The sequence below is a fragment of the Heptranchias perlo genome, chromosome 2, assembly GCF_035084215.1.
Source record: "Heptranchias perlo isolate sHepPer1 chromosome 2, sHepPer1.hap1, whole genome shotgun sequence".
Classification (NCBI taxonomy): domain Eukaryota; kingdom Metazoa; phylum Chordata; class Chondrichthyes; order Hexanchiformes; family Hexanchidae; genus Heptranchias; species Heptranchias perlo.
Window position 1 is genome coordinate 119922895 of NC_090326.1, and position 13722 is coordinate 119936616.

The window sequence follows — 13722 nt, forward strand, 5'->3', positions numbered from 1 at the left end:
AAACCCAGAAAAATTAGGGAAAAAAATCTGGAAAATTCCTCTCTAACCTCTTTAGGCGATCGAAACTAGTCCAGGAGACCACATCAACCAGGACTTATATTACCTACCACTTATACGACATGACCTGTGCCACAGCCAGAAACAGATCCAGCTCTCTCTCTTGAAGGTATACAGCAAATCAGCGTTCACTGCATGAGCCAGAACCTGTTCCATAGGTGTACTATTCTCTGGGAAAAGAAGAACTGCCTAACACCCAACCTAGTTCTGCCCTTACATAACTTGTACGCTTGACCCCTGGTCCTCCCTAACCTATTCAATTGAAATAATTTGTCCACGTAAACACAATCTAGTCCCTTCATTGTTTTATAAATCTCGATCAAATCGCCCGAGTCTATGCTTTTTAAAGTATCCAGCTCTTTAAGCCTATCTGGGTGAATAAGATATTTTAAACTGGGAATCAATCATGTGGCCCTCCTTTGCACCCTTTTCAAATACTCAATATCCCCCACTACGTGAGGGGACCAAAACTAAATTCTAAATAAAGCTTATACAAGAAATATCAATGAAATAGAACACTAAATTTTATTAAGGCTTTATGACTGCTGTACAGATCAAGTGAGAAGGTTCATTGCATAATAATAAATGAGAGCAATTAATTAAAATGATGTATGTCTTCCCAATGTGACCTAACTGCTGACTTTCCTTCGAGCTAGAATAGAGGTCCAACTATTTTAGTTCTTTTATTGTTTTGCTGTAACCATCTTTCTGTAATAATGTGGCTAATCTAACCAATATTAAATTAGATGGAAAAAGTTTAGATTAATCCAACGTGAACATCCTTGGTTTTGAACAGCACAGAAATAATTTCAGTGGCAATAGGCCATTACATTACTGTAGGCAACATTAATGTGAAACACATCTTTTACACATGTTTAATTCTCACAGCAAGTCAAAATTACAGGTAGAAATATGAATTGTTTACAAAGAAACTAGAAAATAAAATCAAGCTCAAACTGCTAAAAACTGCATGATAGCGTTGGATTTTTTTCACCACATCACAAATATTATTGCAAACTAAGATATTTTATATTCCTTTTAGTCTAGGAAGTTTTAATTTTACCTTTTCCTTCCTGCAATTATTTTCATTCTATCTTTATGTTCCCACCTATCAAGCACCAATCAACGACTCCAATAGCAGGTCGAGAGCCTGCGCCCAGGCCTTGCCATTGTCAGTTTTGACTACTACAAGATGCAATAGCACAGTGCAAGTCAATTCAGTTTCCAACTTATCCTCCTCCCCTTTAGAAAAGCACTTTATGTCTGCTCATCATTTTTTCCAGAGCAAACAACTAAGTTACAAATACAGATTCAATGCATTAATCTCTACAAGACAATTATCACTTCCTTGAATACTGCACTTTGATGCAGGAAGGAACTAAAAGTACAGATATCTATTGTATGAGTGACATAACTATGCTTATATCCATAAATATTGAAGCAGACAAGAAATTCATTTCCTGCAGAACAAAAACTCTATACCTATTGACAAAAAGTACCCCAAGAACGCAAAATGCAAAAGGTTTCAATGCTCACTGACAGTGAGTAACAGTGTTAAGGTAACAATGACTTACTGAACTGGGACTGGAGTGGCGTCTCAATTTTGGAGACTCTTTACCACCAGATGAGCTCTTGAAGTTAATGCATGCATTATTCTCAGAATGGACCCTCTTCACTTGATTTGCTGGTTTGTCAAATGGATCAAAGCTGCTCTGTGTCCTTTGCACTCTGACTTTTCTGTCCTCAGGAATGGTATCCAGCGGTTTGATAACTGAATCCACAGCCTGAGAATTTCGTGTAGACATCTTTGCGATGCATATCTGCGGAAAAAAGTAGGGCATTTAATATCTAAAAACTGCTAATCTACAGTAGCTTTGTATGCTAAATTGTGTCCTTTGTTCACTTACTGGCCACTCCATTATGTAGTAAAACAGGTTCAGATTCTGACACTACTGCTTACAAGAAGCTATGTGCCCACTAAAACCTCAACAGTCCTCCTGAGCCTCTTTCAATATAAAATATTCATAATTTATACAATAGGCTGCTGTGGTGTAACTGGCTTCAATTACTCATTCAGAATGCTGATCCAAACAATGCTAATGAGCAAGAACCTAGTCTACCAGTGTATTAGCATTCCAGCAAATTAGGAAACATCGACCAAGCTGCGGGCCCTGTTCAAAAACGAGCAGATTAGGATTTAAGTTTCAATTGTTAATATTTATGAATGATGTCAAATCATGCATGATTTAACAGGTTAGGTAGATCAACTCAAACAGGTAGTGTAACATTCTGCCATTCAATACACGCATTTGACAATCACAAAGCACCATATCATGTAGATCTTATAGGATAGATTAACTTGTTAAATTACTTAATGCAGCTGTCCACGATTCTTTTGGTATTATAATATACTTATGTTCAGAGTCCCATTAAAAATGCCATTCATTGCAAGTGCAACAAGTTACTGGGCTGTTACATTAACCATGGAAAGGCTTAAATTGTTGCTCTAGATTCCCCACACAGTGACCTTTCATTACTGTCTATTTTTCTCCAGCTCAATACCAAACGATAGAAAGAAAATGGAAAAAGCATGAAAAAGAGATGGAGAGGGCGCGAGAACTGTTGGTGGGGAGAGAGAGGGCGTGAGAACTGTTGGTGGGGAGAGAGAGGGCGTGAGAACTGTTGGTGGGGAGAGAGAGGGCGTGAGAACTGTGGGTGGGGGGGGGGGGAAGAGAGAGGGCGCAAGAACTGTGGGTGGGGGAGAGAGAGAGGGCGCGAGAACTGTTGGTGGGGAGAGAGAGGGCGCGAGAACTGTTGGTGGGGGGGAGAGAGGGCGCGAGAACTGTGGGTGGGAGAGAGAGAGGGCGCGAGAACTGTTGGTGGGGAGAGAGAGGGCGCGAGAACTGTGGGTGGGAGAGAGAGGGCGCGAGAACTGTTGGTGGGAGAGAGAGAGGGCGCGAGAACTGTTGGTGGGGAGAGAGAGGGCGCGAGAACTGTTGGTGGGGGGGGAGAGAGGGCGCGAGAACTGTGGGTGGGAGAGAGAGAGGGCGCGAGAACTGTTGGTGGGGAGAGAGAGGGCGCGAGAACTGTTGGTGGGGGGGGAGAGAGGGCGCGAGAACTGTGGGTGGGAGAGAGAGAGGGCGCGAGAACTGTTGGTGGGGAGAGAGAGGGCGCGAGAACTGTGGGTGGGAGAGAGAGGGCGCGAGAACTGTTGGTGGGGGGGAGAGAGGGCGCGAGAACTGTTGGTGGAGAGAGAGAGGGCGCGAGAACTGTTGGTGGGGGGGAGAGAGGGCGCGAGAACTGTTGGTGGGGGGGAGAGAGGGCGTGAGAACTGTTGGTGGGGGAGAGAGAGGGCGCGAGAACTGTGGGTGGGAGAGAGAGGGCGCGAGAACTGTTGGTGGGGGGGGGGGAGAGAGAGAGGGCGCAAGAACTGTTGGTGGGGAGAGAGAGGGGCGCGAGAACTGTTGGTGGGAGAGAGAGAGGGCGAGAACTGTTGGTGGGAGAGAGAGAGGGCGCGAGAACTGTGGGTGGAGAGAGAGAGGGCGCGAGAACTGTGGGTGGGAGAGAGAGGGCGCGAGAACTGTTGGTGGAGAGAGAGAGGGCGCGAGAACTGTTGGTGGGGGGGAGAGAGGGCGCGAGAACTGTTGGTGGGGGGGAGAGAGGGCGCGAGAACTGTTGGTGGGGGGAAGAGAGGGCGCGAGAACTGTTGGTGGAGAGAGAGAGGGCGCGAGAACTGTTGGTGGGGAGAGAGAGGGCGCGAGAACTGTTGGTGGGGGGGAGAGAGGGCACGAGAACTGTTGGTGGGGAGAGAGAGGGCGCGAGAACTGTTGGTGGGGGGGAGAGAGGGCACGAGAACTGTTGGTGGGGAGAGAGAGGGCATGAGAACTGTTGGTGGGGGGGGGGGGGGGGGAGAGAGAGGGCGCAAGAACTGTGGGTGGGGAGAGAGAGAGGGCGTGAGAACTGTTGGTGGGGGGGGGGAGAGAGAGGGCGCAAGAACTGTGGGTGGGGAGAGAGAGGGCGCAAGAACTGTTGGTGGGAGAGAGAGAGGGCGTGAGAACTGTTGGTGGAGAGAGAGAGGGCGTGAGAACTGTTGGTGGGGGGGGGGGAGAGAGAGGGCGCAAGAACTGTGGGTGGGGAGAGAGAGAGGGCGAGAACTGTTGGTGGGGGGGGGGGAGAGAGAGGGCGCAAGAACTGTGGGTGGGGAGAGAGAGAGGGCGCGAGAACTGTTGGTGGGAGAGAGAGGGCGTGAGAACTGTTGGTGGGGGGAGAGAGGGCGCGAGAACTGTTGGTGGGGGGAAGAGAGAGGGCGCGAGAACTGTGGGTGGGAGAGAGAGAGGGCGAGAACTGTGGGTGGGAGAGAGAGAGGGCGCGAGAACTGTGGGTGGGAGAGAGAGGGCGCGAGAACTGTGGGTGGGAGAGAGAGAGGGCGCGAGAACTGTGGGTGGGAGAGAGAGAGGGCGCGAGAACTGTGGGTGGGAGAGAGGGCGCGAGAACTGTGGGTGGGAGAGAGAGGGGGCGCGAGAACTGTTGGTGGGGAGAGAGAGGGCGCGAGAACTGTTGGTGGGGGGAAGAGAGAGGGCGCGAGAACTGTGGGTGGGAGAGAGAGGGCGAGAACTGTGGGTGGGAGAGAGAGAGGGCGCGAGAACTGTGGGTGGGAGAGAGAGGGCGCGAGAACTGTGGGTGGGAGAGAGAGAGGGCGCGAGAACTGTGGGTGGGAGAGAGAGAGGGCGCGAGAACTGTGGGTGGGAGAGAGAGAGGGCGCGAGAACTGTGGGTGGGAGAGATAGAGGGCGCGAGAACTGTGGGTGGGAGAGAGAGAGGGCGCGAGAACTGTGGGTGGGAGAGAGAGAGGGCGCGAGAACTGTGGGTGGGAGAGAGAGAGGGCGCGAGAACTGTGGGTGGGAGAGAGAGAGGGCGAGAACTGTTGGTGGGGGGAGAGAGAGGGCGCGAGAACTGTGGGTGGGAGAGAGAGAGGGCGTGAGAACTGTTGGTGGGGAGAGAGAGAGGACGCGAGAACTGTTGGTGGGGAGAGAGAGAGGACGCGAGAACTGTTGGTGGGGGGGGAGAGAGGGCACGAGAACTGTGGGTGGGGAGAGAGAGAGGGCGCGAGAACTGTGGGTGGGAGAGAGAGAGGGCGCGAGAACTGTGGGTGGGAGAGAGAGAGGGCGCGAGAACTGTGGGTGGGAGAGAGAGAGGGCGCGAGAACTGTCGGTGGGAGAGAGAGAGGGCGCGAGAACTGTTGGTGGGGGGAGAGAGGGCGCGAGAACTGTGGGTGGGAGAGAGAGAGGGCGCGAGAACTGTGGGTGGGAGAGAGAGAGGGTGCGAGAACTGTGGGTGGGAGAGAGAGAGGGCGCGAGAACTGTGGGTGGGGAGAGAGAGGACGCGAGAACTGTTGGTGGGGGGGAGAGAGGGCGCGAGAACTGTGGGTGGGGAGAGAGAGGGCGCGAGAACTGTGGGTGGGAGAGAGAGAGGACGCGAGAACTGTGGGTGGGAGAGAGAGAGGGCGCGAGAACTGTTGGTGGGGAGAGAGAGAGGGCGAGAACTGTGGGTGGGGGGGAGAGAGGGCGCGAGAACTGTGGGTGGGAGAGAGAGAGGGCGCGAGAACTGTGGGTGGGAGAGAGAGAGGACGCGAGAACTGTGGGTGGGAAGGGAGAGAGGGCGCGAGAACTGTGGGTGGGAGAGAGAGAGGGTGAGAACTGTTGGTGGGGGGAGAGAGAGGGCGCGAGAACTGTGGGTGGGGAGAGAGAGAGGGCGCGAGAACTGTGGGTGGGGAGAGAGAGAGGACGCGAGAACTGTGGGTGGGGAGAGAGAGAGGGCGCGAGAACTGTGGGTGGGGAGAGAGAGAGGGCGAGCACTGTTGGTGGGGGGAGAGAGGGCGCGAGAACTGTTGGTGGGGGGGAGAGAGAGGGCGCGAGAACTGTGGGTGGGAGAGAGAGAGGGCGAGAACTGTTGGTGGGGAGAGAGGGCGCGAGAACTGTTGGTGGGGAGAGAGAGGGCGTGAGAACTGTTGGTGGGGGGGGGGGGGGAGAGAGAGGGCGCAAGAACTGTTGGTGGGGAGAGAGAGGGCGCGAGAACTGTTGGTGGGGGGGGGGGGGAGAGAGAGGGCGCAAGAACTGTGGGTGGGGAGAGAGAGGGCGCGAGAACTGTTGGTGGGGGGGGGGGGGAGAGAGAGGGCGCAAGAACTGTGGGTGGGGAGAGAGAGAGGGCGTGAGAACTGTTGGTGGGGGGGAGAGAGGGCGCGAGAACTGTTGGTGGGGGGGGGAGAGGGCGCGAGAACTGTTGGTGGGGGGGGAGAGGGCGCGAGAACTGTTGGTGGGGGGGGAGAGAGAGGGCGCGAGAACTGTGGGTGGGAGAGAGAGAGGGCGAGAACTGTTGGTGGGGAGAGAGGGCGCGGGAACTGTTGGTGGGGAGAGAGAGAGGGCGCGAGAACTGTTGGTGGGGGGGGAGAGAGGGCGCGAGAACTGTGGGTGGGAGAGAGAGGGCGCGAGAACTGTTGGTGGGGAGAGAGAGGGCGCGAGAACTGTTGGTGGGGGGGACAGAGCGCGCGAGAACTGTGGGTGGGAGAGAGAGGGCGCGAGAACTGTGGGTGGGAGAGAGAGAGGGCGCGAGAACTGTGGGTGGGAGAGAGAGAGGGCGCGAGAACTGTGGGTGGGAGAGAGAGAGGGCGAGAACTGTGGGTGGGAGAGAGAGAGGGCGCGAGAACTGTGGGTGGGAGAGAGGGCGCGAGAACTGTGGGTGGGAGAGAGAGAGGGCGCGAGAACTGTTGGTGGGGAGAGAGAGGGCGCGAGAACTGTTGGTGGGAGAGAGAGAGGGCGAGAACTGTGGGTGGGAGAGAGAGAGGGCGCGAGAACTGTGGGTGGGAGAGAGAGAGGGCGCGAGAACTGTGGGTCGGAGAGAGAGAGGGCGCGAGAACTGTTGGTGGGGAGAGAGAAGGCGCGAGAACTGTTGGTGGGGGGAAGAGAGAGGGCGCGAGAACTGTGGGTGGGAGAGAGAGAGGGCGAGAACTGTGGGTGCGAGAGAGAGAGGGCGCGAGAACTGTGGGTGGGAGAGAGAGGGCGCGAGAACTGTGGGTGGGAGAGAGAGAGGGCGCGAGAACTGTGGGTGGGAGAGAGAGAGGGGCGAGAACTGTGGGTGGGAGAGAGAGAGGGCGCGAGAACTGTGGGTGGGAGAGAGAGGGCGCGAGAACTGTGGGTGGGAGAGAGAGAGGGCGCGAGAACTGTGGGTGGGAGAGAGAGAGGGCGCGAGAACTGTGGGTCGGAGAGAGAGAGGGCGCGAGAACTGTGGGTGGGAGAGAGAGGGCGCGAGAACTGTGGGTGGGAGAGAGAGGGCGCGAGAACTGTTGGTGGGGGGAGAGAGAGGGCGCGAGAACTGTTGGTGGGAGAGAGAGAGGGCGCGAGAACTGTGGGTGGGAGAGAGAGAGGGCGCGAGAACTGTGGGTGGGAGAGAGAGAGGGCGCGAGAACTGTGGGTGGGAGAGAGAGAGGGCGAGAACTGTGGGTGGGAGAGAGAGAGGGCGCGAGAACTGTGGGTGGGAGAGAGGGCGCGAGAACTGTGGGTGGGAGAGAGAGAGGGCGCGAGAACTGTTGGTGGGGAGAGAGAGGGCGCGAGAACTGTTGGTGGGAGAGAGAGAGGGCGAGAACTGTGGGTGGGAGAGAGAGAGGGCGCGAGAACTGTGGGTGGGAGAGAGAGAGGGCGCGAGAACTGTGGGTGGGAGAGAGAGAGGGCGCGAGAACTGTGGGTGGGAGAGAGAGAGGGCGCGAGAACTGTTGGTGGGGAGAGAGAAGGCGCGAGAACTGTTGGTGGGGGGAAGAGAGAGGGCGCGAGAACTGTGGGTGGGAGAGAGAGAGGGCGAGAACTGTGGGTGCGAGAGAGAGAGGGCGCGAGAACTGTGGGTGGGAGAGAGAGGGGCGCGAGAACTGTGGGTGGGAGAGAGAGAGGGCGCGAGAACTGTGGGTGGGAGAGAGAGAGGGCGAGAACTGTGGGTGGGAGAGAGAGAGGGCGCGAGAACTGTGGGTGGGAGAGAGAGGGCGCGAGAACTGTGGGTGGGAGAGAGAGAGGGCGCGAGAACTGTGGGTGGGAGAGAGAGAGGGCGCGAGAACTGTGGGTGGGAGAGAGAGAGGGCGCGAGAACTGTGGGTCGGAGAGAGAGAGGGCGCGAGAACTGTGGGTGGGAGAGAGAGGGCGCGAGAACTGTGGGTGGGAGAGAGAGGGCGCGAGAACTGTTGGTGGGGGGAGAGAGAGGGCGCGAGAACTGTGGGTGGGAGAGAGAGAGGGCGTGAGAACTGTTGGTGGGGAGAGAGAGAGGGCGCGAGAACTGTTGGTGGGGGAGAGAGAGGGCGCGAGAACTGTGGGTGGGGAGAGAGAGAGGGCGCGAGAACTGTGGGTGGGAGAGAGAGAGGGCGCGAGAACTGTGGGTGGGAGAGAGAGAGGGCGCGAGAACTGTGGGTGGGAGAGAGAGAGGGCGCGAGAACTGTGGGTGGGAGAGAGAGAGGGCGCGAGAACTGTGGGTGGGGAGAGAGAGAGGACGCGAGAACTGTTGGTGGGGGGGAGAGAGGGCGCGAGAACTGTGGGTGGGGAGAGAGAGAGGGCGCGAGAACTGTGGGTGGGAGAGAGAGAGGGCGCGAGAACTGTGGGTGGGAGAGAGAGAGGACGCGAGAACTGTGGGTGGGGAGGGAGAGAGGGCGCGAGAACTGTGGGTGGGAGAGAGAGAGGGCGAGAACTGTTGGTGGGGGGAGAGAGAGGGCGCGAGAACTGTGGGTGGGGAGAGAGAGAGGGCGCGAGAACTGTGGGTGGGGAGAGAGAGAGGACGCGAGAACTGTGGGTGGGGGAGAGAGAGAGGGCGCGAGAACTGTAGGTGGGGAGAGAGAGAGGGCGAGAACTGTTGGTGGGGGGAGAGAGGGCGCGAGAACTGTTGGTGGGGGGGAGAGAGAGGGCGCGAGAACTGTGGGTGGGAGAGAGAGAGGGCGAGAACTGTTGGTGGGGAGAGAGGGGCGCGAGAACTGTTGGTGGGGAGAGAGAGGGCGCGAGAACAGTTGGTGGGGGGGGGGGAGAGAGAGGGCGCAAGAACTGTTGGTGGGGGGGGGGGAAGAGAGAGGGCGCAAGAACTGTTGGTGGGGAGAGAGAGGGCGCGAGAACTGTTGGTGGGGAGAGAGAGAGGGCGCGAGAACTGTTGGTGGGGGGGAGAGAGGGAGAGCGCGAGAACTGTGGGTGGGGAGAGAGAGAGGGCGTGAGAACTGTTGGTGGGGGGGAGAGAGAGCGCGAGAACTGTGGGTGGGGAGAGAGAGAGGGCGTGAGAACTGTTGGTGGGGGGGGGGGGGGGAGAGAGGGCGCAAGAACTGTTGGTGGGGAGAGAGAGGGCGTGAGAACTGTTGGTGGGGGGGGGGGAGAGAGAGGGCGCAAGAACTGTTGGTGGGGAGAGAGAGAGAGCGCGAGAACTGTTGGTGGGGGGGAGAGAGAGAGAGCGCGAGAACTGTTGGTGGGGGGGAGAGAGGGAGAGCGCGAGAACTGTGGGTGGGGAGAGAGAGAGGGCGTGAGAACTGTTGGTGGGGGGGAGAGAGAGCGCGAGAACTGTGGGTGGGGAGAGAGAGAGGGCGTGAGAACTGTTGGTGGGGGGGAGAGAGAGCGCGAGAACTGTTGGTGGGGGGGAGAGAGAGAGAGCGCGAGAACTGTTGGTGGGGGGGAGAGAGGGCGCGAGAACTGTTGGTGGGGGGGAGAGAGAGGGCGCGAGAACTGTGGGTGGGAGAGAGAGAGGGCGAGAACTGTTGGTGGGGAGAGAGGGCGCGAGAACTGTTGGTGGGGAGAGAGAGAGGGCGCGAGAACTGTTGGTGGGGAGAGAGAGGGCGCGAGAACTGTTGGTGGGGAGAGAGAGGGCGCGAGAACTGTTGGTGGGGGGAAGAGAGAGGGCGCGAGAACTGTGGGTGGGAGAGAGAGAGGGCGAGAACTGTGGGTGGGAGAGAGAGAGGGCGCGAGAACTGTGGGTGGGAGAGAGAGAGAGGGCGCGAGAACTGTGGGTGGGAGAGAGAGAGGGGCGAGAACTGTGGGTGGGAGAGAGAGAGGGCGCGAGAACTGTGGGTGGGAGAGAGAGAGGGCGCGAGAACTGTGGGTGGGAGAGAGAGAGGGCGCGAGAACTGTTGGTGGGGAGAGAGAGGGCGCGAGAACTGTTGGTGAGGGGAAGAGAGAGGGCGCGAGAACTGTGGGTGGGAGAGAGAGGGCGCGAGAACTGTGGGTGGGAGAGAGAGAGGGCGCGAGAACTGTGGGTGGGGAGAGAGAGAGGGCGCGAGAACTGTGGGTGGGAGAGAGAGAGGGCGCGAGAACTGTGGGTGGGAGAGAGAGGGCGCGAGAACTGTGGGTGGGAGAGAGAGAGGGCGCGAGAACTGTGGGTGGGAGAGAGAGAGGGCGCGAGAACTGTGGGTGGGAGAGAGAGAGGGCGCGAGAACTGTGGGTGGGAGAGAGAGGGCGCGAGAACTGTGGGTGGGAGAGAGAGAGGGCGCGAGAACTGTGGGTGGGAGAGATAGAGGGCGCGAGAACTGTGGGTGGGGAGGGAGAGAGGGCGCGAGAACTGTGGGTGGGAGAGAGAGAGGGCGAGAACTGTTGGTGGGGGGAGAGAGAGGGCGCGAGAACTGTGGGTGGGGAGAGAGAGGGCGCGAGAACTGTGGGTGGGGAGAGAGAGAGGGCGCGAGAACTGTGGGTGGGGAGAGAGAGAGGGCGCGAGAACTGTGGGTGGGGAGAGAGAGAGGACGCGAGAACTGTGGGTGGGAGAGAGAGAGGGCGCGAGAACTGTGGGTGGGAGAGAGAGAGGGCGCGAGAACTGTGGGTGGGGAGGGAGAGAGGGCGCGAGAACTGTGGGTGGGAGAGAGAGAGGGCGAGAACTGTTGGTGGGGGGAGAGAGAGGGCGCGAGAACTGTGGGTGGGGAGAGAGAGGGCGCGAGAACTGTGGGTGGGGAGAGAGAGAGGGCGCGAGAACTGTGGGTGGGGAGAGAGAGAGGGCGCGAGAACTGTGGGTGGGGAGAGAGAGGGCGCGAGAACTGTGGGTGGGGAGAGAGAGAGGGCACGAGAACTGTGGGTGGGGAGAGAGAGAGGGCGCGAGAACTGTGGGTGGGGAGAGAGAGAGGACGCGAGAACTGTGGGTGGGGAGAGAGAGGGCGCGAGAACTGTGGGTGGGGAGAGAGAGAGGACGCGAGAACTGTGGGTGGGGAGAGAGAGAGGGCGAGAACTGTTGGTGGGGGGAGAGAGGGCGCGAGAACTGTGGGTGGGGAGAGAGAGAGGGCGAGAACTGTTGGTGGGGGGAGAGAGGGCGCGAGAACTGTGGGTGGGGAGAGAGAGAGGGCGCGAGAACTGTTGGTGGGGAGAACGCGCAAGAACTGTTGGGGGGGGAAGCAAGAGGGCACGCCAAAACTGTGGGTGGGGAGGGAGAGAGGGCGTGAGAACTGTGGGGGGGGGGGGGGGAGAGAGAGAGAGGGCATGAGAACTGTGGGGGGGGAGTGAGAGAGGGCGCGAGAACTGTGGGGGGGGAGTGAGAGAGGGCGCGAGAACTGTGGGTGGGGAGAGAGGGCGCGAGAACTGTGGGGGGGGAGTGAGAGAGGGCGCGAGAACTGTTGGGGGGGAGGGAGAGAGGGCGCGAGAACTGTGGGTGGGGAGAGAGAGGGCGCGAGAACTGTGGGTGGGGAGAGGGTGTGAGAATCGTGGGTGGGGAGAGAGGGCACGAGAACAGTTGGTGGGGAGAACGCGCAAGAACTGTTGGGGGGGGGGGAAGCAAGAGGGCACGCCAAAACTCTGGGTGGGGAGGGAGAGAGGGCGCGAGAACTGTGGGTGGGGCGAGAGAGAGGGCGCGAGAACTGTGGGTGAGGGAGAGGGAGGGCGCGAGAACTGTGGGTGGGAGAGAGAGAGGGCGAGAACTGTTGGTGGGGGGGAGAGAGGGCGCGAGAACTGTGGGTGGGGAGAGAGAGAGGGCGCGAGAACTGTGGGTGAGGAGAGAGAGAGGGCGAGAACTGTGGGTGGGAGAGAGAGGGCGCGAGAACTGTGGGTGGGAGAGAGAGAGGGCGCGAGAACTGTGGGTGGGAGAGAGAGAGGGCGCGAGAACTGTTGGTGGGGAGAGAGAGAGGGTGCGAGAACTGTGGGTGGGGAGAGAGAGAGGGTGCGAGAACTGTGGGTGGGAGGGAGAGAGGGCGCGAGAACTGTTGGTGGGGAGAGAGAGAGGGTGCGAGAACTGTGGGTGGGGAGAGAGAGAGGGTGCGAGAACTGTGGGTGGGGAGAGAGAGAGGGCGAGAACTGTGGGTGGGGAGAGAGAGAGGGCGCGAGAACTGTGGGTGGGGAGAGAGAGAGGGCGCGAGAACTGTGGGTGGGGAGAGAGAGAGGGCGAGAACTGTGGGTGGGGAGAGAGAGAGAGAGGGCGCGAGAACTGTGGGTGGGGAGAGAGAGAGGGCGCGAGAACTGTGGGTGGGGAGAGAGAGAGGGCGCGAGAACTGTGGGTGGGGAGAGAGAGAGGACGCGATAACTGTTGGTGGGGGGAGAGAGGGCGCGAGAACTGTGGGTGGGGAGAGAGAGAGGACGCGAGAACTGTGGGTGGGGAGAGAGAGAGGGCGAGAACTGTGGGTGGGGAGAGAGAGGGCGCGAGAACTATGGGTGGGGAGAGAGAGAGGGCGCGAGAACTGTGGGTGGGGAGAGCGAGAGGGCGAGAACTGTTGGTGGGGGGGGGGAGAGAGAGGGCGCGAGAACTGTGGGTGGGGAGAGGGCGCGAGAACTGTGGGTGGGGAGAGAGAGGGCGCGAGAACTGTGGGTGGGGAGAGAGAGAGGGCGCGAGAACTGTGGGTGGGGAGAGAGAGAGGGCGAGAACTGTGGGTGGGGAGAGAGAGAGGGCGCGAGAACTGTGGGTTGGGAGAGAGAGAGGGCGCGAGAACTGTGGGTGGGGAGAGAGAGAGGGCGCGAGAACTGTGGGTTGGGAGAGAGAGAGGGCACGAGAACTGTGGGTGGGGAGAGAGAGAGGGCGCGAGAACTGTGGGTGGGGAGAGAGAGAGGGCGCGAGAGCTGTGGGTGGGGAGAGAGAGAGGGCGCGAGAACTGTGGGTGGGGAGAGAGAGAGGGCGCGAGAACTGTGGGTGGGGAGAGAGAGAGGGCGCGAGAACTGTGGGTGGGGAGAGAGAGAGGGCGCGAGAACTGTGGGTGGGGAGAGAGAGAGGGTGCGAGAACTGTGGGTGGGGAGAGAGAGGGCGCAAGAACTGTGGGTGGGGAGAGAGAGAGGGCGCGAGAACTGTGGGTGGGGAGAGAGAGAGGGCGCGAGAACTGTTGGTGGGGAGAACGCGCAAGAACTGTTGGGGGGGGGAAGCAAGAGGGCACGCCAAAACTGTGGGTGGGGAGGGAGAGAGGGCGCGAGAACTGTGGGTGGGGAGGGAGAGAGGGCGCGAGAACTGTGGGTGGGGCGAGAGAGAGGGCGCGAGAACTGTGGGTGAGGGAGAGGGAGGGCGCGAGAACTGTGGGTGGGAGAGAGAGAGGGCGAGAACTGTTGGTGGGGGGGGGAGAGAGGGCGCGACAACTGTGGGTGGGAGAGAGAGGGCGCGAGAACTGTGGGTGGGAGAGAGAGAGGGCGCGAGAACTGTGGGTGGGAGAGAGAGAGGGCGCGAGAACTGTGGGTGGGAGAGAGAGAGGGCGCGAGAACTGTGGGTGGGAGAGAGAA

General features: G+C 59.2%; 1 protein-coding gene across 5 annotated transcripts in view; it reads right to left on the reverse strand.

Annotated features, from left to right (window-relative positions):
* The window catches only part of cdk14 (cyclin dependent kinase 14), a 634917-nt gene that overhangs the window by 445125 nt on the left and 176070 nt on the right, over window positions 1–13722 (reverse strand). For 2 of the 5 annotated variants that reach the window (XM_068006534.1, XM_068006526.1), the window contains exon 3: window positions 1632–1877. The exons of 2 other annotated variants lie outside the window; for them this stretch is intronic. In XM_068006534.1, the coding sequence (XP_067862635.1) occupies window positions 1632–1877 (246 nt within the window). Of the gene's footprint in view, window positions 1–1631; window positions 1878–1964; window positions 2057–13722 lie in introns of those variants that run through there. One more of the 5 variants, XM_068006542.1, reaches the window with a different exon arrangement.